The 27,727-nt window shown below is 38.7% G+C and overlaps 2 protein-coding genes, 1 long non-coding RNA gene and 1 other non-coding gene across 4 annotated transcripts; 2 read left to right on the top strand and 2 right to left on the bottom strand.

The window, feature by feature from the left end:
• The first annotated feature begins 2,702 nt into the window (after positions 1 to 2,702).
• trnar-acg (transfer RNA arginine (anticodon ACG)) lies at positions 2,703 to 2,775 on the top strand. The gene has a single exon. It is a non-coding gene; the product is annotated as a tRNA-Arg (tRNA).
• A 2,025-nt stretch (positions 2,776 to 4,800) lies between these two features.
• LOC114463821 (uncharacterized) lies at positions 4,801 to 5,268 on the bottom strand. The gene is made up of 3 exons (XR_003674126.1): positions 5,219 to 5,268; positions 4,952 to 5,118; positions 4,801 to 4,855 (listed from the first exon to the last, which is right to left on the bottom strand). It is a non-coding gene; the product is annotated as an uncharacterized LOC114463821 (long non-coding RNA).
• Positions 5,269 to 9,025: 3,757 nt separating this feature from the next.
• hmces (5-hydroxymethylcytosine binding, ES cell specific) lies at positions 9,026 to 14,501 on the top strand. Its single transcript, XM_028446472.1, has 6 exons — positions 9,026 to 9,466; positions 11,439 to 11,582; positions 11,752 to 11,937; positions 12,486 to 12,640; positions 12,714 to 12,906; positions 14,204 to 14,501. Exons 1-6 carry the CDS (start codon positions 9,278 to 9,280, stop codon positions 14,390 to 14,392), a joined length of 1,056 nt encoding a protein of 351 aa, XP_028302273.1. The 5' UTR covers positions 9,026 to 9,277; the 3' UTR covers positions 14,393 to 14,501.
• A 975-nt stretch (positions 14,502 to 15,476) lies between these two features.
• Positions 15,477 to 26,074, bottom strand: LOC114463162 (ras-related protein rab7). The gene is made up of 6 exons (XM_028446470.1): positions 25,710 to 26,074; positions 23,183 to 23,245; positions 21,012 to 21,138; positions 19,333 to 19,551; positions 15,853 to 15,981; positions 15,477 to 15,777 (listed from the first exon to the last, which is right to left on the bottom strand). The coding sequence occupies exons 2-6, from the start codon at positions 23,233 to 23,235 to the stop codon at positions 15,682 to 15,684; spliced, it is 624 nt and encodes a 207-aa protein (XP_028302271.1). The 5' UTR covers positions 23,236 to 23,245; positions 25,710 to 26,074; the 3' UTR covers positions 15,477 to 15,681.
• Between the last annotated feature and the right edge of the window lie 1,653 nt (positions 26,075 to 27,727).

Genomic DNA, 27,727 nt, shown 5'->3' with positions numbered 1-27,727 from the left:
GGAGATGGGAGAACACAAAGTCAACTATCACTGCAGTCCTCCACCAGTCAGGGCTTTATGGCAGAGTGGCCACACGGAAGCTTCTCTTCAGTCCAAGACATATTAAACTCCACATGAAGGACTCCCAGACTATGAGAAATAAGATAATCTGGTCTGATGAGACCAAGATTGAACTTTTTGGCGTTAATTCTAAGCGGTATGTGTAGAGAAAACCAGGCACTGCTCATCACCTGCCCAATACAATACCAACAGTGAAACATGGTGGTGGCAGCATCATACTATGGGGGTGTTTTTCAGCTGCAGGGACAGGACGACAGGTTGCAATTGAAGAAAAGATGAATGTGGCCAAGTACAGATATATCCTGGAAGAAAACCTCTCAGAGTGCTCAGCACCTCAGACTGGGCCGAAGAGTCACCTTCCAACAAGACAATGACCCTAAGCATACAGCTAAAATAACAAAGGATTGGCTTTGGAACAACTCTGTGACCATTCTTGACTGGCCCAGCCAGAGCCTTGACCTAATCCCAATTGAGATTTTAGCAAATGGCTGCAATGAAACAAGGAGTGAAAAAGTTCAAGAGGTCTGAACACTTTCCATACCCACTGTATTTGTGGGTTCATCACTAGTTATCACCATCACAAAAATGACAAATCAGTCTAGTCGCTGAGGTGGAATTTCCAAATGCATGGAAGTCAGCCATTGTTTCCCCAATATTTAAATCTTGGGACAGACAAATCATTTCCAATTACAGACCCATTAGTATTTTGCCAGTAATGTGAAATGTTCTGGAAAACAGATTAGAGATCACCTGAACAACACTGTCTTTTCCCTCCATCCACTACAACTTCGATTTGGCCAAACCATTCTACCGAGACAGCGAACTGGTTCTTCACTGAAAAAATTAAATCATTGCTTGACAAGAACAGTGTTGTTGGAGCCATCTTTTTAGATCTCAGGAAAGCTTTTGATATTGTTAATCATAGAATTTTACTCTCCAAACTTTCTCATTTCAACTTTCGGATAATGCTCTAAAGTGGGTAGCGTCTTATCTTTACCACCGATCACAAATTGTCTATATTGGCAGCTATCAGTCTGAACCCCTTCACTTGTCCACTGGAGTGCCCCAAGGATCAATCCTGGGCCCTCTTCTGTTCTGCATGTATATTAATGACCTACCACTTTTGTGCTCAGGAGTGAATATCCAAATGAATGCGGACGACACAGTTCTATACGTACATGGGCCATCAAAAACAGCAGTGGCAACTAAACTTACAAACGCTATGGTCAAGGTCAGTGAATGGCTAAACCAGTGCAGCCTTCATTTGTTACCATGACAGTCGGTATGTTTTTTACTAGAACTACCAGCTCCACAGCAAATCCACGCATTGTGATCTCTGGTGAAAAACTTCAAATAGTTACAGAATTTAAGTATCTCAGTATTCTCATAGACTCCAAACTTAACTTTAATTCTCATATTACCAAAACTGTCAAAAAAGTAAAATTCAATCTACCCAACTTTCGATTAATCAGAAACTTAATGTCCACCCGAGCAGCCAAAATGTTTATGCATTCAATGATCTTTTCGCATACTGCCTCACCAGCTGGTCCCAGGCCAACCACACCACTCCAGAGGAGACTTTGTCATTCCACTCAGTGTTTAGTCACTCAGCCTTCACTGTTAAAGCTTCAAAAGAATGGAACAACATTCCAAAAACCAATCAGAGAAATCAAAAGTTATAATGTATTCCACTTCCTTCGCAATCAAACATGCCAGCACTGAACTTTCGCCGCCGCTTTCTTGTGTCGTCTTGTGTGTTCTTATCTAATTTCGATATTGCTGCATTTGAATGTTCACTTTCCTTTTAATGCTTTGTATTATAACTGACAATGACTGTCTTTTAATACTGATTGTAGTTGTTTCATGAACTGCTGCTTGTGCCTATGTCCTGTTGCCTGCAGCTGCACTCCCACTTTAGCTCTGTCGCTCATGAACTCTTTTTTGCTTGTTTGTTTTGGTGTCTTATTCCTGCTGCTGCAGCAAATGTAATGTAATGGTTATTGTTTTTTGCCATGTGATAATCAACTAGCTTTACCTATTTCTAGGGTGCCTATTGTACATCTGGCCTAGGACTACAGATGAAAACTAGCCTTTTGGCTAACTCTGGCATATTCTACAGTTTAGCTTTTATGTTAATATGCACTGTCCTTGTAAATGAATACATTTCAAACCGAGCGGGTTTCAGCTCCGGACAGCTGTGTAGCTCCCCCATTAACTTTTTAGATCACCAGCCAGCACGGCTACTATTAACTATATAATTTAATCATCTAAATACTTGAATATTAGCAAATATTCAATATGAATATCAAAATAGCAGCTTGCGTTTAAAGTGCAATGTGCATTGGAACTAGCCAAAATGGCTAGTAACGCTACAATGTTACCCCCCAAAGTAAATTTTTACCTGCATTTGGCAGATGTTAATTTAAAGCCCTGGATATAACCCAACAGTCGGCAGTTGCCCATGTCTGATGTAAGAACAAAGCACTATTCTGTTCAAAACAGTAGCATCACACACACATTCCTGAGCTTTACCGAAGACTGTATTGAAACATTCACGTTAAAAGAGAGAAGAGTTAAGGCATTTTCTGCTCCCCCCCTCCCACCTTCACTTTATATCACGTGGGTATCAAGAGTGGAACGCAGGGCCAGTGGCGCAATGGATAACGCGTCTGACTACGGATCAGAAGATTCTAGGTTCGACTCCTGGCTGGCTCGATCTTTTTCAAAATCTCTAAATACAGAAGTGTGCTGAATGTTTCCATACTATAATAACCTTTCTGTATTTTTATTGTCCTATTGTGTATTTAGCTGTCTTGTGTGATTTTGGACTCATTAGGAAATGGTTGGTCGACCAAGACTATGGCACAAGTAGCGATTAGTCGACCAAAAAAAAAAAAAGAATTAAGACACGCTTGTAGCGTCCACTATTGAATCAATCCTTTTTCTTCACAAGAACATGGATAATCCTTATATTTGATACGTGGATTATGTAAATAGAGCCATCTCTAGCGCGTGCTGCGCACCTGTGTGTTTGACGTGCACTTTTTACCTTGTGCGCTGATCTGATAATGACACTTAACAGTTGTCTGTTAAGTGTTAATAAAAGCAGGCTTACCACTAAAACAAACGTAAATATGTCATTTGTTTGAGGAAAAAATAGGTTTTAATTGTAGGTTTCGGGTTGGGCACGGATATAAATACGTAATGTCTGTCGGACCCGTCGGTTTCAGTTTCGAGTTCAGGCCAAAGCTTGAATAAGGTTCACATCATAAATGGTCTGTGTTTAACCACCAAAAACAAAATAATTGTCTCTTTTTATTTTTCCTCGTCCTCCTCTGAACCTGCTCATTCATTCTCCTGCACAAAAACTCTGAGACAAACGCAACAATGCGCACGCGGGTCAGATTGGAGCCACAAACCATTCACACTGGGGTCTGATACAGGTCACGTTTTAAATGGTAATGTGAACAGATTAACACAAAAATCAGAAATGAGCATTAGGGCGCTTTGGAGAAGATGCGCTCGACGCTCTGCAGGCATGGATGGTAGGGACGCAGAGGAGTCGCTTTGCAGCCAGAAGGAGCCTGGGGTATCTGCCCTGGTTTTGTTTCCACACACCAGTGGCCCTGTAGAGTCACATTTGCTTCGGTCTTGAATGTAATCCTTCATTTCGTCGAAACTGGATCCTCCTTGCACAGCAGGATGAGTGTGCAGATGAGAGACAGGTTGATGCTGCCGTCTGCTATGCATGTGGACTGAGCACGTGCGACGTTGCATCATATACTTAATTGACAGTGGCGAGAGTTAACAGGAAAAAAAGCCCGTCGACTTACAAAATATATCAGTAGACTACATTATTAAAATCACACAAATGTCAACCATTGTAATTTTATTATTTTTGCAAATAATGAGCAACTTTTAATGCTGACATTGAAAGTCAAAGTCCCTGCATATTTAATAAGTCTGGTCGACCAATGAAAATCTTGGTCGACCCCGATGGCATCAGCCATTTTAGGTGACTAAACGACCAAAGTTGGCAGCCCTATTCTTTATTATAAATTCCTTCTGTGTGGTGAGGGCGTGTTTTGAGAGGTGTGTGCGTACGTGCATGTGAGGCTCGCTACCTGTCCTCTTGTTTGCCGTGTGGGACTCTCCATCTCCTCCGTGGGTTCTCTCTCACACACATAAATGATTCCTTACCCCTTTAGCACCAAAAAATATCTGTAAAAGTCACGTTTTTCTATTAGCTGTCTGCTAGCATAGCATCTCTACTTCACTGCAAGATATCTGCATGCCATCTCCATAAAACCAGGTTTGGAATGAATGCATTTTTTAAATTTCATATTATATAAATAATCTCCATGTGAACTGATGAAGAAACATCCCAGTGATTAAGATGAGCTCAGGTTCTAATGGAAAGCACACAAAGCATTTCACCAAGTTTGATTTCTTAGGATATTATTTTTTATTTATTTATAGTTGAAATGAAAGCAGTCAGAGTAAACACTACTACTACTACTGCTGTCTCATTCTGTGCTGTGGTGATGAACATCTGGAACAAACAGTCTGATTCTCCTCTGAAGTGAATCTGTAATCACACACAAGACGTTTTACAGGCACTAGTACAGTAATTAACACCTATTTTTATATTAAATGTGTGTTCAAACGAGAGCCTTTGCTTACATTGTTTTTGGTTGATTGATAGAAGTCTTTCTTCATCTCCGTCTTGTGCTGATGTTTGTGTGCTCCTGTCCTCCATCTTTCTTCTCCTCCATCAGTGGATGCTGGCGTTCCTCTACGACATTTTACAGGTGTTAGTAAAACGTGACTTCTATTTATACATTAAACATGTGATCAGTGTCTTTCTGTGTAAATGAGAAGTTTTGCTTACATTGTTTTGGTTAATATTGTTTCTTTCCTCTGCTGATATCTCACCCTGGGGCTGATTGTGGGACACTTTTGGATGCTGGTACTCTCCCATTTTTCTCCTAGTCCTCCTCCTCCTCCATTGGTAGATGATGGTACTCTTCCATCTTCCTTCTCCTCCATCAGTGGATTCTGGTGGTCAAGTGCAACATTTTACAGGCATTATTAGAAAGTCAGGTTTTACAATAAACGTGTCCAATGTCTTTCTGTGTAAATGAGAGGTTTTACTTACATTGTTTTGGTTAATAAAAGTATTTCTTCTCCTCCATTGGTAGATGCTGGCATTCCCGTCCTCCATCTTTCTTCTCCTCCTTCATCAGTGGATGTTGGCGTTCCTCTCTGACATTTTACAGGCATTAGTAAAACGTGACGTCTATTTATACAGTAAACATGTGTGTCTTTATGTGTAAATGAGATGCTTTACTTACATAGTTTTGATTGATAGAAGTCTTCATCCTCTGCTGATGTCTCTTGTGTCTCTAACATGCTCGAAATAAAAACACAATCTCTAAACTCTTAACAACCTAACTATACCTAAACATACTGACCTGTTAACGAGAGTGACGGGAGAATTACACCCACTGTGGCCCGACATAAAGAAACAAAAAAAAAATCCTTACAATCTAAAAAGGTCCAGGTGCCAGACGTTGCCCGGGACATCAGAAGCCCCGCAAGACGCAAAGGCCAGCTGTGATTAATCACCTAAATTAACTATGTAAAAAAAGGGTGATATTATTTACACAAGCCTTGGCGTGAATGTAACCAAAGGCTAAGCTAATCCAGCCAGAAGCAAGGACTAGCTGTGAAAGACACGTTTAAACAAAGAACTCATCCAGAAAAACATGAAACAGAAGACTCTAAGATGAGTCAGAATTGTCACCTCACCAAGGCCTCTTGGTCCCAGACTCACACCGACAGTCAGAGCCGAACAATGGAGGTTTCTCAGAACTTACCTGTGGCCCAGCCTGGGTCCAAACCCAGAGGGTCAGCCCAGCGAGGGTCGGTCCAGCCTGGATCCAAGCCTGGATCTGAGCCCGGAGGGTCGGACCAGCGAGGGTCGGTCCAGCCTGGATCCAAGCCTGGATCCGAGCCCGGAGGGTCGGACCAGCGAGGGTCTGTCCAGGGTGGAAACAAAACCGGAGGGTCGGCCCGGCCTGCGACCGAACCCTCGGGCTCGGCCCGGCTTACAACCAAACCCTTGGGCTCGGCCCAGCTTGTGACAGAACCCTCGGGTTCGGCCCAGCCAGCGACCCGACCCTCGGGCTCGGCCCAGCCTGCGACCGGACCCTCGGGTTCGGCCCAGCTTGCGACCGGACCCTCGGGTTCGGCCCAGCTTGCGACCGGACCCTCGGGTTCGGCCCAGCCAGCGACCCGACCCTCGGGTTCGGCCCAGCCTGCGACAGAACCCCCGGGTGCGGCCCAGCCAGCGACCCGACCCTCGGGCTCGGCCCAGCCTACGACCAGACCCTCGGGTTCGGCCCAGCTTACGACCAGACCCTCGGGTTCGGCCCAGCTTACGACCCAACCCTCGGGCTCGGCCCAGCCTGCCACACAACCCTCGGGTTCGGCCCAGCCAGCCACCCAACCCTCGGGCTCGGCCCAGCCAGCCACCCAACCCTCGGGTTCGGCCCAGCCAGCGACCCAACCCTCGGGTTCGGCCCAGCCTGCGACCCAACCCTCGGGTTCGGCCCAGCCAGCCACCCAACCCTCGGGCTGACCCACACCTGAAATAAACAACAAAAAAAAATGTTTAACAAACAGTAATATTTAAACATATTTATTTCAATACATTGTAAATATGAAGTTTTTAAAGTTCTGAAACATGTTTGGACCTTCCTTTAGATGTACATTTAAACTGTTATACGGTCTCACATACAGAAACACCAAATATTTTTGTTGTTGTTTGCAGAATGTTAGATTGCTAGACTGTTAGACAGGGCGACCGTGGCTCAGGTGGTAGAGGGTTGTCTTCTAATCGAGAGGTTGGGGATTCGATCCCAGTACCTGACTCTGCGTCGAAGTGTCCTTGGGCAAGACACTGAACCCTAAGTTGCTCCCAGTGGTCGACTAGTGCCTTGCATGGCAGTCCTGTCCCACTGGTGTGTGAATGTGAGAGTGATTGGGTGAATGAGCTGATATGTAAAGCACTTTGAGACTGCTTCAGTGTGGTGATAAAGCGCTATATAAAATCTAGTCCATTTAACGAAATAAAGTATGTATCTATGTAAATAAATGAAGTTAATATTCAAGCACAAACAATACAAACAGCATCCATGGTAACTACATTTCACCCACCTCATTGGCTGCTTCAAAAACAAACCAAAACAAATAGTTCAGTATCAATTTTATCTAGAAAAATATGAAGTGAAACTCGTCTTTAAATTATTTATGAACTAAAGTACAAATTTACATTAAATCTACCTCAGTCAGTACAGGACTTAAATAAATCTACTTTTAGTTTTTTTTTAAATAAATAATTACACCTCAGCAAAACAGTCGGAACAGCCCAAACGCTCACTAAAAGTGTCACATCAGAGTAAAATTATTACAAAAGTCAAAGTAACACATGACAAATCAGCATTTCTTGATTTTCGTTATGTTAAAACCATTTTCTGTCGGCTTATAATATAAAATGTAAACGTCTCAGGCCCCGAACCTGATATAGACCGACCTATAGATTGTAAATCATCATATATGTTTAACTTTTCCGTGCTAAAATGATGAAATAAGGCCTATCAGGTGAGAATAATTAAAACGTGTCTTACCTTGAGCCATGCGCAGGGCCATGGTTCACTTTTCTGGTCTCGTCGCCTTATAAGTCCTTTTTCTGAAGTTCTGGTCCTGGTCTGAAGTTCTTCTTCTGGTCGTGTAGAGGTCTTTTGATGACTTTTCTCAGTGTTTTGTAGAGTTTTTCTCTCCTTTTTCAGCTCAAATATGCTCACAGATGCTCACAGATGCTAACAGCTCTCCTCTCAACGTCTCTCGCTGCTCGCTAAGAACGTTAAAGTTCAGCAGGTGAATTTAAATGCCGCATCCAACTCGTTTCCATGGCGACGACGTCACGCAACTTTACGTAAAAACTTTTAAAAAAAACTTTTCAAGATACATTGTCTATTTTTGTTTTTAATTGTGAGCAATGCATACATAATGGCGATCTTAACGTTTTATATGAACTATAAAAATAAAATAATTTATGTAAGGTGAAACGTTCAGTTTTACAACGCACGTGACCACTTTTCACGTTCTGTCTGTTGCGTAAAATTCATAGTATTTCCCCGGTTTCCCACGGACTCTGAACGCACCACCGAGATCACGTTAGGCCAGTGTTTTTCTATGGAGGATCAAACCTGCCAAAATTAAAAATAAATGAATAAAAGAAAGTAAAATAAAAAAAAGTTTCATATGTATAAAATAAATGATTAAATGAATACAAGTTAAAAAAAAAGTATATATATTAAATTGGTGTTTTCTTTTTTATTTCCACTTTTATTTATCAATCTATTTCATTGCATTTAAAATTTTTTTTTTTTTTTTTTGGTTTTGCATGTTTTTTTTGTTTTTGTTGTTTTTGTACTTTTGTATTTTTCACCACTTATATTTATTTATTTGTATTTAATCTAAATTTTTCCTTTTTTTTTTTTTTACGCCTATTTATTAATTCATTTAATTTTAATTTTCGGCAGGTTTGTTCCCCCGCATTTTTCAACCTTGGGGTCGTGATCCCAGGTGTGGTCGCTTGGAGTTTAAATGGAGTTGCCTGAATTGTCTAGTAATTGATGAACAAAAAAATAAAACAATAATAAATAAAATTTGTCGTCAATAACTGCAGTGATTTACATTATTGATACGGTACATCGTCATATGTTAATAATGTATTAATTAATAATTAGTTAAAAATGCACACATTAATGGGTTTAGATACTCTGGTAATAATAATATTATCCAATATGATAATAAACGGCTCTGCAGCATAGACTGTAAAAAGTAGCTCTGCACTGAGCCATAGTTTTAAGGAGGAGCTTATTACGTCACAGGACTTGTCCCGACACTTCCCTCCTCAGCCTCAGCCTCTGTCAACTGTTTGATACTCACAACTAAACACTACTACTGCGGCTGCACTGAGACACACTCAACGGAGCCACTAAGTTACGCAGTTATCCGTCGTCTCGTTCGGACCAGGAGCCAAACAGAAACCGGTTCGCATCGCAGTATCGAGCAGTGTTTGTCCACTGTGTGTTTTTGTGACGTGTTTTATCAGGTGTGGATATAGCATAGGCTAGCTCACGGAGACATGTGTGGAAGAACAGCCTGCACCCTGGCTCCGGACGAGGTGAGCCGGGCCTGTAGCTACCGGACCCGGGCTGGACAGAGGAGACGACCCCGGTGGAGAGACGGTGACGCAGATAATTACAAACCTTCATACAATAAAAGTCCTCAGACCAGGAGCCCGGTTCTACTGTCCCAGAGACACTTTGATAAGGTAATAACCACCAAAACATAAAGTAATGTGAGAAAAACATTGTTTTATGAATCTGCGATTACCTTTTTTTTTATTTATTTATCGGGATAACATTCACTTTTATCCAGGAAGTTTATTATTATTTGCACCATGGTAATTTTAAAGATGTTAATCCTTGTTTTAATCAAAATGAAAAGGCAAGGCAAGGCAAGGCAAATTTATTTATATAGCGCATTTCATACTCAAGGCAACTCAATGTGCTTTACATGATAAAACATTCAATTGTTTAAAATCAATAAGAACATTTAAATCAATAAGAACAATTAAAATCATCAGTAAAATCAATTAAAATCATCAGTAAAATCATCATTACATCAACAACATGACAAAAAATCTCTCTCTCAATCATATGCAGTAGAGAAAAAAAGTGCCTTTAACTTTGATTTAAAAATGTTCACATTGGATGCTGACTTCAGCTCCGCTGGCAGTTTGTTCCACTTCTTTGCAGCATAACAACTAAAAGCAGCATCACCATGTTTACTGTGAACTCTGGGCTCCACTATCTGATCTGTGTCCATAGATCTGAGAGACCTGCTGGGTTCATACCTGGTTAAAAGTGACCAAAAATGGTGGAAAAGGTGATGAACTGGGATTTTAAAAACTACAGAAATTGGTTAAAACGTGCAAATAACAGTGGCCAAAAATGGACAGAAAAAGTGGTAAAAAGTGTCAATATTGGTTTAAAAGTGGGAACAATTAGTTTAAACCGGCAAATAATGGGCATGAAAAATCTTGAATGTGGTTAAATTGTCCAAAATAAGCATGAAATATGGTAAAATAAATAGAGAAAAGAGGTTAAAAGTGACAATAAAGGGTCAACATATGGGGAAAGTGGTGGAAAGGGTTTATAAGTGCTGAAAATGTCTTTAAAAGTAGAAAAAAATGTGCAAAAAAGGTAATGAAATTTGATGGAGAAGTGGCAGAAAAGAGAGCTATACAGCAAAAATGCATTGAAATGAATAAAAAATATGGCAAGTTTGGTTTAGTTGCAGAAAAGGTATAAATATTAAAAAAAATGTGTTTCTTGAAGGCATCTGGTGACCCGTTATCTTGCGATCCTAAATGGGGCCCCGACCCCAAGGTTGAGAACCCCTGCTCAAGCCGAGTGGTTCTAAAACTTTTTGGGGTATTTCCTATTTGAACAAACTTTCTAAAAGGCAGAAAATCCTGGCAAATTATCCTATAGAATTCTGTCAAACTGCATTGTAAATTTTGAGATAATTTGTGACAAATTTAAGTAATTTTGACCCATTGCTTAAAATTCAGGATATTGTAAGTGATCCACAATATTTCCTACTCGTGAAGATACAAAGAAAAAGTTCACCAAAACTATATTGACAAGTATTTCACCCCTGCTTTAGAGCATCCAATGTGGCCCATGGGAGAAAACAAAAATGACAGAGAAAACTATCTTTATTGTGTAAGTTATCAAATATTCACTTGTACACATCTCAGTCTGTCCAACAAATTGAAATCTTAGGTTATGGACCTCTAGTTGTTGAGACAATGTTTAATTAATCTAAAAGTATTGTAACACATCTAGCCTCTTACCATACCAGAAAAAAAAAAAGATTAGGTCTATGTAAGCTCGCACACGTCTAATAAATGCAGTAAAATTAATTAGCAAGATTTGATATTTCGGTGTTTTTGCTACACATTCAACTATCTGGTTACAGGAATAAATTAGATAGTGTTTAAATGTGTCATTTTGTTCCAAAGTAAGTGTGTAAGTGTATTTTCTATGTCATATTGACATTTCTGACACATTCTGTTTGAATAAGTTTAAAGGATGAATAAATGAGTTATTGAAAGTTTCAGGAACAAAATTCATATATATGTATCGCTAAATATCCCCTTTGACACAACACAAAATGTTTGAATATCTCTGTCTCAGTTCCCAGGATTAGATCCAATGCGTTTTGTGTGTTTTCAGGAGGCTCCAGCTGATGAGTGTGTGCTGGCGTCCATGCGTTGGGGTCTTGTTCCCCCCTGGTTTCGAGAGAAGAATGTGAGCAAGATGCAGTACAGCACGAGTAACTGTCGAAGTGAGAATATCCTGGAGAAGAAGACGTTCAAGGTGGAAGTTTCACAAAGCTTATCTAAGACTTGTTCATCGAAAAGAAGTCTGAACTAAATACAAATTACATTTCAATTATTCTAAACACTCAAAATAGCTTTCTATTCCAATCCAGACTTAGAGAACCAGGGGACTCATGTTGCTTTGTTTGTTTTTGGTGATTCTTCAGGATCCTTTGATTAAAGGGCAGCGCTGTGTCATCCTGGCTGATGGTTTCTATGAGTGGCAGAAAGTGGAAAAAGACAAGCAGCCTTTTTTCATCTACTTCCCTCAGACTGAGGAGGTGAAAGAAGGAAAAACAGAGGACGTGTCCACCACCTCGATGCCCTCACAACAAAAGGATTCAGAGACCACGGTTTGTTTTATACTTTTCTTAAAATAATACCAGCATCAGTTTTTGCTTAAATGACGTGCAGAAAATGTATTTACTGAGACAGGATGCATGTGGTCACCACGTTTTACTGCCTAAAGTTAACGCTCCAGAATTGTGATTATAAAATTCAATACATTTATTTGTAGGGGTGTAATCCAATCAAAGATTGGGATGTAATGATGCACTTTACTCCTTTCAATCTGAATACATAGAGATCAGATTTTTGGAGAAAAAAAACAGATTAGTCATAATACAGATTTAAAATAATGTATTTTTTTTATAACCTTCTTACAAACCATTAGAACTGTTTGAACTCATAAACCAAAATAAACTGCACATTTCTTCATTTATTAATTTGCCATAAAACAGTCACAGCACCCCCTATTGTTAAAGCAGGGTATCAACGCACATACTGTGCTGTGTTGATTTTAATACCCTCTCGTTTGTATACATGTTTAGCCGATTTAGGATATATCCTCACATCCCTATTTATTTGTTTTTAAATGTAAACTTTTTTATGTGCTGACCAGGATGAAGAAGCACCAGCAGAGTGGACCGGCTGGAGGCTGCTAACCATGGCCGGGCTGTTTGACTGCTGGACCCCCCCAGAGGGAGGAGAACCCCTTTACACATACAGCGTCATCACTGTGGACGCCTCTCCAAATCTTCAAAGCATCCATAACAGGTAAAGAAAGCAAAATGAAGGATAGACTTTGGGAAAAAAAGAAACAAAGCAGTAAAATGTGGTTTGGGTCCAGGATGCCTGCTGTCCTGGACGGAGAGGAAGAAGTCAGACAGTGGCTGGACTTTGGGACGGTGAAGTCTTCAGATGCTCTCAAACTGCTTCAACCCAAGAACGTTCTGTCTTTTCATCCTGTGTCTTCGTTTGTCAACAACTCACGCAACAACTCCCCTGAGTGTCTCCAGCCTGTCGACCCCAACAGCAAAAAGGTCATTATTTTACTCACTTTAGAAGTTTAATTCCCGCAACTTCATTCAGTCTTTTTTAATAATATGTTATGTTTCATTCATTCAGACAAACCTTTTTCAGGAAATCTACTTATATCTCCTGACACGTTTCGATTGTCAGTCTTGCTCAGAGGCATCTGCTGGTTGCTTTGATTAGACCTTATGAGTTCTTTTTTGCCAAATTTTAGGGGTTTTAGTATTTTTTATTTTTTTTTACCTTCAGTCATTTTATGTGTTTATGGAATAATTTTATTTAGTTATTTTAATTTATGGAGCCAATTTAGTATGTTTTGGTGATTTTTGTTGACTTTTAGAGTATTTTTCTATCATTTGTGCATTTAGAGTTATTTCGGGTGTTTTTGGCCATTTTTTGACATTATTGTTTTAGATTTTTGCAACCAAACTTGTATTTTTGTGTTTGTAATTTTGTCTGTTCTGCATCGATATTTGCATTTTTTCTGTAGTTTTGGGTTTTTGGAGTCATTTTATTCAATTACTTTGGGGTCTACGAGATTAGACTGGGTTTCGCCAGTTGCTCACAATAATCAGACATTTTCTAATTTAAAAAAAATAAACATAAAATCAGTCCTGCAATCAAACTTTTCACACAATTTTCAACTGTCAGTCTTCCTCAAAGACGTCTGCCCATCGCTTTGATGGTGATGACAGGGGGCATGGCCACGCCCAGAAATGACTCATAAGGACACATCAACGCTATCAGCAGACACCTCTGAGGAAGACTGACAGTTGGCAATCAAAACATGTAAGGAGATCAAAGTAAATTTCCTGAAAAACATTTGTCTGAATAAATGAAATTTTAATATATTGTTCAATATTGAAAGATTATGAAAAAAAACTTGTAGGGATACCTCAAAGCAATAACTAGATGCCTCTGAGGAAGACGGACAGTTGGAGGTCAAAAAACATGTCAGATCAAATTTCCTGAAAAAAAAGTTGTCTGAATAAATGAAACCTTAACATATTTTCAAAAAAGACAAAATTAACTTGCTATAATAACTGTCAGTCTTCCTCAGAGGTGTCTGCTTAATGTGTCTTTATGAGTTATTTTTGGGGGTGGCCAGACCATAGGGTAACAGGGAGCGTGGCCACACCCAGAAAGAACTCATAAGGACACAAGCGATCAGCAGACGCCTCTGAGGAAGACTGACAGTTGGCAGTCGAAACACGTCAGGAGATCAAAGTAAATTTCCTGAAAAATGCTGGCCATAACACATTATTAGAAGTTTCACTTGTGACCAACTCCACTCTTGATTTCCAGGAGCCAAAGCCCACAGCGAGCAGCAAGATGATGATGAGCTGGTTGAAGACGTCCAGTACCGAGAAGAGGAAGGAACCCGACTCCTCAGAGGGTGAAAAAGAGCAGGAAGTGAACGTTAGCGAGAGCAAACCTACAGGAGCTCTAAAGCAGTGGCTGCAGGGAGCCAATAAGAAGCCAAGGACCAAGTGAAGGCACTTATATTATATAATCTGTTCTAAACTCTGTTGTTTATAAGCTTTGTGAATGTACTATTATACAAATAGATACTGCTTTCAATAAAAAAAAACTATCAACACAATATGCTTTATTCAAGATGTTTATTACCCTTATTACTCAAAGACATTTTTGCAAACAATGTTGATGCATTGATCATATTATAATAATGAATGCCAGTACCCCTCATTTTTTTAACCTTTCCGAGTTACAGTATAGTCACTATGTTGAAATTCTGATGTATTTAATGGTAACAGTTAAAGATCGGATCTATTTTAAAAAAGAAAAAAAGAAAGCACTTAATTAAATCATTAGCCAACATGAGCAGAGTCGGATATTTAGATTTACAGCGTTTGCCTTCCACATATGATTTTTAAGTTTGTAAATATACAAAGTTTTGTGGTTGAATCAAACTAAACAATCCAGCTAAGATGAGTTCAGTGTTGAGATATATTTAAACTTTTAAGGGGAACTATTCAGAAATGTGTATAATTTAATCTGCTGTGTCAACAATATTAATTAAACCAATGGCACCAAAAAAAAAAAAGCCAAATGTGAGTCCTCGACCTGAGCTACAATCACATTAAAGAAAGAATAAACAGCAAAGTCCCACAAACCCATCTGTACATGCTAGACTGATGGCCTTTGTTCAACTGGATTCTTTATTTGTTTCCAGTTTGGATTGAAAAAGCAGCACATTTGTGTGAATCTCTGAAGCACCTGAACACAACCCTCACGTCCAGTATCGGAATGGAGCCATTAAAAAAACTTTGTCTGAGGTAATGGTAACAGGCGTTTTTAAAGTGAAAGCCACATCACATATGAGTAAAAATGAGAGGAGCAGTGGTTTCTCTATTGATGAGAGACACTTCCAAGCAATGCTTCAATTAACCACCAATGGGATTCAAACTAAAGTAGATCCAATGCTGGGAGAGAAACCAGCAATAAACATGTAGCCCCAAAGAAAAACCCAAACCACAGCCACCATGAACATGTATAAGAGATGAAAACAAACATTGCACAAATCACTGATGAACTCTTTTTTTTTCCAGGTGTTCTCTGGCCAATATTTTCTACAAAATGTGCGTGTTTTTTTTTTGTTGTTTACATACAAAGAAGGCGAGTGCCGCATGTCTGTGTGGGATGCTGCTTGTATGTCGGGTTTTAGGAATAAACACAGTGGGCTATGTGGGAGAAAGTGATTGGTAGACAAGGCAAGAGCGGGTGTAGAGGGCAATGCCCCCCCACTGAGGACTGAGGGATCCTCAGCAGCTGCAGGTCTCTGCTGACGGCTTGGCACGCTCGTTCCGGTCCAGCTTAATGGGCTCAGGGAACTCGTTGTACAACTCCACCTCAGTTTCCTGGAAACAGAAGAACCGCTCAAAGTAAACAAAATCTAACACTTCCTATACTTCCTGTTGGCTGCAGTGCATTACCTGTTTTAGAGCGTTACGTGCGATAGTCTGAAAGGCCTGCTCCACGTTGATCGCCTCCTTTGCGCTGGTTTCAAAATACGGGATGTTGTTCTTGCTCTGACACCAGGCCTGTGCTCGCTTGGTCGTTACCTGCGATACAGATTCAAATCATAACATAGTGAGAAATGCCAACATTTGATCTCCAACGTTATCTGTTAAACAGATGTACAAGAGCACTGACAAATAGATTAGAAGAAACAAGAGTAACTTAAACAAGATACACATCTATAAAAGCAAAGAACGTCTGTGTGTGTTTGTGGAGCGAATATCTCTCTGGCGCGATATCTGATCAATCTGAAACTTTGTCAACGGCTTCCAAATACCCCAAGAGTGTGCATCCGTTATTTTGGAGTAATTTGGACAGAGATGAAAGGGCGTGGGGGTGGGCTCTCCAGGGATAACAACATTGGAACATAGGGAAGACATCATCGCTGGAGAAGTAGGACCAATGTTCCAAAATGGGTGGGGTGTGGGGGTGGGCTCTCCAGTGATTGGCTCTGGCCCACATTGTTTTAGAACACTGATGTCATCAACAGTGATGTTATCAGAGTTTCAATCAAGAATGTTCTAACTGATGATGTCATGACATCAATGCGGGTTAAACCAGCTGATCATTTTATCACCTTGGGTTGGCTCGGTTTCTGATCCACTCCAAACAGCCTGCAGTAGAGACTTCTCTTTGCAGAAAAACAGAAAGTAGAAGAAGTTCTGGTCTATGGGTCAAAGCGAGAGCTTAAGAGTGCTCAGAAACTTCTGCCTTCTCTGTTTGTTCTTTCATAACATTCAACAATGAAGTAGCAACAAGTTGCCAAACCATTGGTGGATTTTAATGTCGAGTGGCCACCAACAATGCCGTGCACTCTACGCCATTGCCAATACTTCCTGTGTTCACAGCGTTCCTAATTGCACTAGATTTCGATTGAGAAACGCTCTGAGACCGACAGAAGCAATTGCTCTAGAATTCTCATGTTTGATCTGCTCTAGACTTCGTTGCATGTTCACTCCGTCCAAACGAGGTGGACCAGGGTTGGAGTTACATTTTTCAGTTACAATTACATTTTCAATTACAATTCAATGATTACAGTGACCAGCATTTTTCTCGATTACAATTAAATTACAATTAAATTACAATTATTTTTATCCTCAGACAGTCAGTTACAATTATTTGACAGGGACAGTACATATTAATTAACATTTCTGTAAATATGTCAGTGTTAGCTGCAAAGCTAGTTTTCAACTGTTGTCCCTGGGTAAGGTGTATAATGCCAACAACAATTATAAAACATATACAAAATTTTAAAAGTTGAGGCTACATACTTACATAACATACAGTAGCATTAGCATAGCATTAAAGTTAGATTACACTAACATGTTTAAAAGTAGAAGGCGGCCAGAAAGAAAGTATTAGCAGAATCACTATTGGATACATGCACAACATGGCGTCCAATAACTTCTGGTCACAGTTTGTGAGGGCGCTGACTTCTGGTCCATTGTTGTTGTTGTTACGAAGCCAGCGAGTGGAGGGAAAAATTAGCATGTTCGGTGTCAAAAAGAGGCGACTGGTCTATCAAAGCATTATTACACTGTTGTGTACCGAGATCTACCTTTTCTTCACGGTATAATTCCTGTATTAGCTTTCACTGCTTTCCTGCTAATAATACAGCGATTCCGCAATGGCTAGCCAAAATCTGGACAGATAACTTCAGTCCAAGTTGGGACACAAGAGTGTGTAGCTGGCATTTATTACCCAGTGATATTGTGCTTACGCCAAAATGAAAAGGACCTGCGGAGACAATTTGAGCTGGCTCTGAATCAAAGAGAGTAGCGGCAGCTGCGGACGTGTTTTGGAGCGCTTTGCTAACTCGGATGACCAAATTCGCCATTATAGCAGGTGAGTTTGTATTTTATATTCTGTATTTAGTTATAGTAACCGGTGCATGTAGTATTCAAAGTTGAAGCTACAGTGTGAGATTTGTAAGGCGCTCCACGCTCTCTCCTCCCCTCCTGAACGAAACTTAAGTGCACGCGCACACTGTGGAACTGTTCGCAACCGTTTTCTCCATAGAGACTAGTAACAAATGTAGGAACTTTAACTTGTGCTATTGGAGAGTTTTCTGAAAGCACGTATCACTCACTGCTGTGAGGACAGTAGAGGTTCAGTCACCACTGCTGCTCACACACAAGCAGCTGAGCTGGAGCAGATCAGAGCCCACACACTCCGTCCACACTGCAGATGTTTTTAATAAGCTATTTATTCCCACTGTTCCCACTCACTCTCTCTCTCTGACTCAGGGCAAACTGCGCTGACTAAAAGGGTTTCAACTAATACAATACAGAAAAAATATGCATCATAATTAGATTTTTTTGGAAGCATGACGAGCTTACAGCTAAGTTGCTAGACAGCTTTATAAACATTAAGGGCTGCTGACGTAGAAGAGCCATCACATACTGTCCTGTCAAAAATCTAAAACACTTTTTATGCACCGTAACAGTCTCGTCACTGGACCAGAAGTGTGGTGCCTTACACCGTCATATGTGGAAGTACATTTTCGTTGCCCGGTGCAACAAGCCAATTACCGAGCCTGAAATAAATAACCCAATTCCTCATGTCTTAGCTTCCTGTTAGCATCTCTTATGATAACGGGTCCTAAATCAGATGTAAAATACACTCAAAACAAATATCCATCTCATTTCTTTCTTATCTATTGGTGACCTTGTTAGGCTTCCTTATGATTGAAAATATAGGTTTTAATATTTTTGGTGTGGGTGTATGAACCTTTTTTGTGTCTGTATAGCCCTAGATTTCCATGTTTGTAAAATGTGGGAAAGCTTGATATAAAACATGTTTTAATAATTGTTAACTACATATGTGTAGAACTGTACATAGAACCGTAACATGGTTCCACAGTTTTGCGTTAAATCATAATTGACATTTTTTAATAATTTCTCATGGCAATTACAATTAGAAAGTCAATTTCATTCAGTCAATTATAATTTCATTACGATTACCACATCAACAATGTTTTTTTTAATTACAATTATACTTACAATATAATTGTAATTAATTACCAATTACGTGATTACAATTCTAATTGACCCCAACCCTGAGGTGGACTATAAGAGCAAATGAACCCTGGAGCATTTGATCGGTGTGAATGCACCCTGAGATTGGTGCTGGGACAGGATTGCTGTGTGTGGTGTAATCTGTTGACATTTTTGGAGAACACCACAGAATCCAGCACGAAAAACTGTTTTATCTATCTCCTCAGATTTAGAAAATCCTTGTGCGTTTACCCTTCCTAACACTTGTGCATTACAATTTACAGATCAAGGTAAACTAGTCACATGTTCCTGGAACTAAAAACATAAATTGTGTCTGATCCAAAAACCAAGTTATCTGTCGCTAATAGCTAACAATCAGTAACTGCTAGCATGTGCTACCTGTCTGTTCTCCAGGTCGATCTTGTTGCCCAGGACTACAAAGGGGAAATTCTCTGGGTCTCGTGGGCTGGCCTGGATCAGGAACTCATCCCTCCAACTGTCCAGGGTCTTAAAAGTGTTGGGTGCGGTCACATCAAACACCAGCACGCAGCAGTCTGCACCCCGATAGAACGCAACACCTAAAGACTGGAACCTCTCCTGACCAGCTGTGTCCCAGATCTGATGCACAGAACAAGAAGAAAATACAAGGGAAATTAGGTTTTTAGACCAAAAAGTGGAACAATGATCAATCTTTGTGTTCAGTAAATAACAAGACGTCTAAAGCTGTTGAGTTGAAATCTTGATCTAAATAAATGTTTATTTAAACTAAACACTGGACAAAGTTCTATTCATGGTACCTTTAAAAAAATGTTCCACACAACACTAAATACATTTCATTTTGTGTTTTGGTTTCTTGATTTTGATGACAATTTTGTGTTATTTTGTTGTTTTTTTTAACCCTCTATAAAGTGACTTTGAGTTTGGGCTGCACAATTAATTGAATTTTAATCGTGATCATGATTTTATTTATTTATTTATTTATTCAGTTTATTTCCGACATGGTTACATTCACTTTTTTTTTTTTTACATTTTTTTGTACATGCCGAAAAAGGAGACGAGAGAAGCAGTTTGCTTATCTGGGTCCCGTCCCCTGTTTTACCATCGCAAATTTACATGGGTTTACATGTCTCTCTGGTCAAACATTCTTGAGTTGTTCTGAATTTTGGTTGCCATGATTAAATGACCTTTATCGTCAGCAATATTTACATTTAAAATACGGCCCCTGCACTCAATAGTGTATTTATTCAGCTGGCTTTTGGTACATTTTAAATTCTCGGATTAATTTTTTTCACACATAATTCCAGTTTAAAGCTTAATTTTGCACTGTAAACTGTACACATTGTTTTCTCAAAAATAGTGTAAAACAACGTATTTTTACCTAACATGATAATATTATAATCGTGCAGCCCTACCTTAAGTGTTGAGAAGGCACTTTTAAATAAAATGTATTAATTATTAATAATACATTTAGTGCTGGCTGCTCCATTGGTGATAGTCAGCACAGCATGCAAGGAATTCTGGGAGTTTGGAACAGGACAGTGTTTCTCAAAAGGGGGTCGTAAACCCTTAGGGGTACATGATGGCACTACAGGGGGTGCTTGAGAGTGGAAAATTAACAAATAAAAGCATGAAAAATATTTCATTGTTTTTTTATTTATTTATTTAATTCGAACGTAATAAAGGGATTTTAAAATGTGCATCTTTGGTTAAAAATGATGATCACAATAATGAAAATGATCTTGATTAGAACATGAACTAAAAATACAAGGGTCAGTCTTGGTCCCACATCAGAAATGATAAAAAGTGAATAAATGAATCTATTTCAGGAGGAACTAAATAATGTTTCACTTATTTACAAAGTTAGATTTTTTAAAATGTGTGTTATCATTTATTCATTCCATCATTATGCTCTATAGTTGTCTTTTAGTATTCTGAGTAAAATTGTAGCAGGACAAAGGGGGTACTTGGATTCAGAAATAAGAGAACGGGGGTACATGAGTCAAACCAGTTTGAGAAGCACTGGAAAAGGAGATAAGATGAAATCAAAATGATTGTGTGAAACAGTGATTGTGTCGTACCTGCATTGTGACGAGTCTGTCGTCCACCATTACTTCTTTTGTCAGAAAATCCGCTCCTATTGTGGCTTTGTACTGGTTGCTGAACTTCTTATTCACATACTGGTTCATCAGTGAGGTCTTTCCAACACTGGTGAGAATAAAACAATCTTTCAGCTTTAAAAAAAGCTTTAAATATGCAACAAACCCCATTTAAAAAATGTGTGTGAATTTTTTAAATGTTATTTTAGACCAGATTTAGAGCAATATTTGTGAAATTTGTGATGTTAAATATTGAATTTAAATATTCAATGTTACATATAAATATTAAATCTTAAATCTATTGCTCAATATGTTAATTATAAATGTGAGCTTTTATTTTGGTACTTTCAGTGAAATTGCAAACTAGCTAAATATTTTGTTTCACCATTGACATTTAGAATTAACATTTAGATTTAACATTCAAGATTTAAATTTACTATTTAGATTTAGATTTGACATTTAATATTTAGATTTAGATAAGTCTTCCCAACACTGGTGAGATTAGAACAGAACATTTCATCATCTTTATCCAATCCAAACATTCTGTAACTGAACCTTTTATTCCCAGATGTGATTAGCATCAGACCACCACGTGAGCTTCAACAAACGCTCGTCACTACAGGTGACCTTTGTAAACATGGTGCAATCCACTCAGAGCGTATTTTAGCTGACTCACAAACACATGGAGGGATACACTTTAACACCCATCTATCAGGACTAAAACCCACAATGTTATCTCTGTACTGTTATCCAAAAAGCACACATTTAAACACAGACCAACTAAGAAAAAAAAAAAATCAGGCTAAAGGTATATTTATGTTTTATTTGAACTGTAGACTAACAAAACATATTGTGATATGATTTCAGTCTTTAAAGCTAAAAAAAATGTTTTCGATAAACACTACATATCCACAAGCTGTGGATAAAACGAGCAGGACTTAGCAGATATTACATTTTAAGGACTTTTTTGCTACTATTTCAAGAAGAATAAAGTTCATAGTTCAAATGTGATGAAAAAGTTAAATAGGTAGGGCCTTCAATTATCAGTAGCTGTGTTTCCATTACCCTTGGTAATGCGCAAACTCTAAATAACGCAATGAAAACTGGTGATGGAAACACCGGAATTCGGAAAAAAACACTCAAATATCGCTAAAAAGTTTTTACACTTTCATGAGGAGGAATTTCAGACGTTTCAATATTGAAATGTGTTACAAAAGCACCATGGAAACACTTTTTCCGCAAATACACGTCACAGAACGTGAGGTACCTGGTCACATGACCACTTCTCGCCGAGAACACATGACGCAGTATGTGTAAACAGAAGAGGAGACCAGGACATTTCTTAGCATTTAGAAACCGCTTTTATTTTGCTCCTTTCAAATTTTCCATTTCAGAATTTAGCATTTCCATGTCACGTTACACTTTTTAATTTCATCATCTTTCCCTGTTTAGAGGACTTTACTGCCTTTTAAACTTCCCCAAATTGTACCAAACATGCTGCATCGGCTAAATAAAGTCAAGATTAATATTATATTTACATGTATATGCATCAGATGACTCAAAAAACATTATTTGTGAAACCTTTAATTCTCGTTAACCAGGGCATGAAATCTCACACAGCCATGTGAGCGTAGATGCTTCTGCTATGACATGTCACCAAGTAAAATGATCACCAGTTTAGCTAATACACCATCAGCTAATCCTGTCACTGTACCAGATTTTAATGCACTCATAATAATCTTAACCGCTTGTTTGTCACATTAATAACACACTTCAGATGAAGCTCTGCATTTGTTTTCAATCACAGGATAACATGATCACTAGTCTCACCATAACACGGAGCACAAGATTTTGATCGGGATTATGGGCAGAATTGGACATATTTGTCAGTTTGTCTCCCTTTCTAGACATTCAATTTCCCATTTTCTGGTGAAAAATAGCATGTAAATATGTGATATCGTCCCAGAATATGCATGGGAGTTATTTCTGTGTCACGCTGGGGCCTGATTTGAAATATAAAGAGAACGTGAATTCTGTTTTTTTCCGTCCGTTTTCCAGCAAACACAAACAGGGAACCTAAACATAATCCCCTTCAGGCCGATTATATGTATATATTTTATGATCCTTTGTTTGTGAGGCAAAATCCCACTTACCCAGAGTCTCCGAGGATGATGACTTTCAGTAGAACTTTCTTCCTTGACGTCATTTTGCTGCAGCTGTGAATAAAGACACAAAAATAAATCAGAGAAGATGATTGCACACAGAGCAGTGCCTTTATGAGGATGGATCAGAGATGGAAAAAAACACAGATTTGCCCTCACGACAACCTTTGCTCTATAAGCCAAAAGGTTTCAGTGACTGATGATAAGCTCTGAGTGCTTTAGATAGTCTCCTATACATGGCTGACTATTTAAAGCAAACAAAAACATTCACACCACTACATTATATATAAATAATCAAAAAAAAGTTACAGATGAAGTATTTCTACAATTGTTTATCTCTAAAGTATGTTTAATGCATTAGTTAAATTCTAATGTTAAAAAAACATTAATACACACAAACATCTAAAGAAATTATAAAAAATATCAATAAGGCAAGTCTGAAATGATAAAAAAAAAAAATCTATTTTTGTTGTTGCCAAACTTCATAAATAAACCATTTATGTAACAGTTTGTCGATTTTATAATGATTTATTTTATATGACTGATATTAAAATGGAAAAACTGGAGCTACTTTAGCACAAAAACCATAATCAGATGTATGGTGATAGTTTATTTATTATTGTTCAATTAATAAATCAGTGTAATTTAAGAGTCAATGTGATACAATGATGTGGCAATATGGTATTTACATTTTCTTTAAACTCAATAATCCTTCTGTATTAAAATGAGGAATAATGTATTTCAAAAGATTTACCAATATAACACCCTGAGAGTGTTCATTAATATTAAAGAAATGATATGTTGTGGGATTTTCTCATTATTAACTTAGCTAGAAGTCAATGTTTAGTCAACCACGTAAAGATCAATTAAAACTTTCCGGTTGGCCACAAAAATGTTTAAAAACTTACATTAAAGCAGTGTTTCACACACTTTTCACTGTCCTGTACCCCTTCAGACATTTAACCTGAAGCTATGTACCCCCTACTTCTGCACGCTTAAAAAACATAATGTAATGCAGTGTTTCTCAACCTCTGCCATGTGCAGTCGCCTGAATTTCATTGTAGTGTCACATACAATGTAACCCTACAGTGATATTTGTCTCTGAGTTTTACCTACCCTGTTTAGAAACAATATATAATAATAAAAGAATAATAATCTGTAACCATGGGTCGTTGACTAATGTGTAATTTGTGGTAATACATGGAGGCTCCCGACAGTTGGCCAATTTATATTCTAGTTTCCAATTAGTATTTTTTACACATGTACCCCCTATGACAATTTGCATACCCCTGGGGGTACCCGTACCCCACTTTGGGAAACTGGGCACTGAAGTATGGCAGTAACAAAAAAACAAAACAAAAAAAACTTCTAATTTTCTTTTAGAAAAAAAAAAACTGTGTAAGTCTATTTTTAAATTAAAAACAATCACTACAATCAGCTGAGACATTGTAAAGTTACACCCGCTAAAATAAACAGCAACAGTTAGCAACAAACCACGTTTAAAAAAAAAAAAAAACCTATGTGAATTTTTTTTAATGTTACTTTTGGCCAGATTAACAGCAATATTGAAATTGTGAAATTTGTGATGTTTTTTTCTGGTAAAAATATAATTAAGTTAAATCTCAATGTTAAAACGAAATATTCAATGTTACATATAATATTAAATGTTAAATCTAAATGTGAGCTTTTAGTTTGATACTTCCTGTGAATTTGCATATTAGCTAAATATTTAGTTTCACCCGTGACATTTAGATTTAACATTTGATATTTAGTTTTAAACATTCAACATTTAGATCTAAAATTAACATTTAAATTTAATATATTACATTTAGATTTAACAAAAAAGTAAATATCACCAAACGAGGTTTGTTGCTAAATGTTACAAAAATGTGCTGTTTATTTTAGAATGCCATATCTGTGCTCATCCTGCCATGTTTTCACCAAACTAAACTGTATGTGTTGTGACATCGAGAGGCCGATACATGAAGGCAAACTAGCATCGAGTTGCTCTCATAATCTGTACCCCATGACACAGTGTCAGGGAGCGATCACATGGTTTAAAACACACCACTAACAGAACCACCATGACTTAGCACACATTACAACACTGTGGCTTGTTGTGGCTCCACCAAATAAATCAACCCAAAACCACACAAGAATAACTAAACAACCCACTTTTCTCACTTATTATGACAACCTGAAGGAATCGTACAAGGACAGAATCGATTTCCTGACGATAATTTATAGCCGAGGACGGTCTGTCAAGTGTTAGCATCGCAGTCAGAGCGAATACCAGACAACAGCAGGTCCAAAAGTACATTTTAGTAAATGTAAAACAGAAATCCATGATATTTTGTCATATCTTTTATCAAACACTGTCCCGGTCCTCTGGATAACTACTACTACCTGCCACATCAGGGACAAGTGGTTAGCAAGAAATATCATCAACAAATGTGATGTAATATTCACCGAACCATAATGTTGAAGTATAATGTAATCAAAGACAGATGTCACCAACCTGGACAAAGACCCGCTTGTGAAAAAAAACTGTCCAAATGTGGACTTTTCCTCCGGCTCGGTTGGTTAGAGTTAGCCGAGAAGCTAGTCACGGCTTCTCCAAATGTCTGCCTCAACAAAACAACACGTTCACAGCGTCCTGAGCTCCGCTAGCTCTCACAGTCACTCTGTCAGTTCTGCCCTGGAAGCCAGAAAGCACACTTCCACCGCAGGCGTTTGAAACTTTATCTGCGTAACGCTGGAAAATTGACGGCTCTCTCGCTCGGTTCACGTAGACGCTGGATTTTCTCCGTCAAGCTAACGTGCTAAAGCTAACAGCCGAGCTCACTTCCTCCAAAACAAGCACCGTCTGACGTCACACGATGGACACGCCCTGTTGCTCCCGACAACTGCACAGTAGTTATTTGCAGCGGTTGTTCAGCCCACGACCCCAAAATAAAGGTTCTAGTCAGAGACTGGGGACCCTCACTGTACCTGCAGGTGGTTGAACACAGGCATGAACATTAAAGAACTGTCATGTGGAGAGAGGGCCATAAAGGGGAGAGCTTTATGGGGCCCATCCATAAAGTCAGCAAAATGATGTCTCTATAAGTCTGTGAAAACCACATTTATTTATTTATCTGAATAATATAATAATCATAATAACATTTACTTATTTATCTGAATAATATTCACTATCCAGGAAGTTTATTATTATTTGCGCCATAGTATATAGTCATCTTAAAGATGTAAATCCTTGTTTTAATCAGAAATAAAATGGTGGTGAAATAGGATAAATGGGAAATGGTTAAAATGTGCAAATTAGAGTTGCCCAAAACAGACAGAAAAAGTTGTTTCAAATTTTTTTTAAAAAAAAGGTTCAAGGTGTCAATATTGGCTTAAATGGGGCAGAAATGGGGGTAATGTAATTTTAAAAAGTAGGAACAATTAGTTTAAACTGCGGCAAAAAAGGGGCATGACAAATCGTGATTGTGGATGTATTGGCTGAAATAAGCATAAAATATGGTGAGAAGAGGTTAAAAGTGACAATAATGGATCAAGATATGCAACATTAGGTGGAAAAGTGGTGAAAGGGTTTATAAGTGCCGAAAATGTATTGAAAGTGGAAAAAATGTGCAGAAAGTGGACAGTAGACTGAAACTCCCTAATCTCGTCCCAATTTCAGTGCAGCATGTGGCGGTAACGCTCCATGGAATATGTGGAAAACTGACTTAAAATACAGAAGAAGACCCTGAATTAGAGGAGGAGGAGGAGGAGGAGGAGAAGAAGAAGAAGAAGAAGAAGAAGAAGAAGAAGAAGAAGAAGAAGAAGAAGAAGAAGAAGAAGAAGAAGAAGAAGAAGAAGAAGAAGAAGAAGAAGAAGAAGAAGAAGAAGAAGAAGAAGAAGAAGAAGAAGAAGAAGAGTCAGAGTCAGGCACAGTGCCTTAAACCTCCACTGGAAGGTAACAGAGCACAACACGGAGTCAGAAGACGGAGTTGCCTAAACACGGAGAGGCTGGAGCAGAATGCTAATTGCTAAGTGAGCTAGCACAATGGAGCAGTTCAACGCACCGTCACCACTGTGTCTCTGCTGATAATTGGTACAGCTGGGAGAATGGCTTTCGGAGGTGCATAGTGGCCTCAGGGGAGAAAGATGAACAATTACTGATTGACATTTTACTCCACACCATCGGCGAGGATGGACAGGAAGTGTACAACACACAGTTAGTGCTGAGGGAGATCAATGGAGGATGTTTTTCAAGTCTTTAAAGATTACTTTAGTCCACAGGAAAATGTTGTATTTGAACGACATCAATATTGGTCCCATCAGATGACAGCAGGGACATCAGTAAACACACTCATAACAGAGCTGCGTAACAAAAGCAAATACTGTGAGTTTGGAGTAAGTGAAATTGACATGCTCAGAGATAAGCTTGTGTTAAGCATCACAGACTGATACAGGAAAGACGTCTAATGTTAGACAGAGCAATAGAAATATGCAGAGCAACAGAGCAAGAAAAGACTCGGTTACAAGCCATCA

This window comes from Gouania willdenowi, chromosome 5, assembly GCF_900634775.1.
Source record: "Gouania willdenowi chromosome 5, fGouWil2.1, whole genome shotgun sequence".
Classification (NCBI taxonomy): domain Eukaryota; kingdom Metazoa; phylum Chordata; class Actinopteri; order Blenniiformes; family Gobiesocidae; genus Gouania; species Gouania willdenowi.
This window is presented reverse-complemented; position numbering and strand designations above follow the sequence as displayed.

Excerpts from the sequence above, each read along its gene's own strand:
- LOC114463162 (XM_028446470.1), bottom strand. The coding sequence starts at position 23,235 with ATGACGTCAAGGAAGAAAGTTCTACTGAAAGTCATCATCCTCGGAGAC. Across the intron at positions 19,552-21,011 it reads ACAGACTCGTCACAATGCAG|ATCTGGGACACAGCTGGTCA; the intron begins GTACGACACAAT and ends TCTGTGCATCAG. Across the intron at positions 15,982-19,332 it reads TCGACCTGGAGAACAGACAG|GTAACGACCAAGCGAGCACA; the intron begins GTAGCACATGCT and ends TCTGTATCGCAG.
- hmces (XM_028446472.1), top strand. The coding sequence starts at position 9,278 with ATGTGTGGAAGAACAGCCTGCACCCTGGCTCCGGACGAGGTGAGCCGG. Across the intron at positions 11,583-11,751 it reads TGGAGAAGAAGACGTTCAAG|GATCCTTTGATTAAAGGGCA; the intron begins GTGGAAGTTTCA and ends GTGATTCTTCAG. Across the intron at positions 11,938-12,485 it reads AAAAGGATTCAGAGACCACG|GATGAAGAAGCACCAGCAGA; the intron begins GTTTGTTTTATA and ends TGTGCTGACCAG.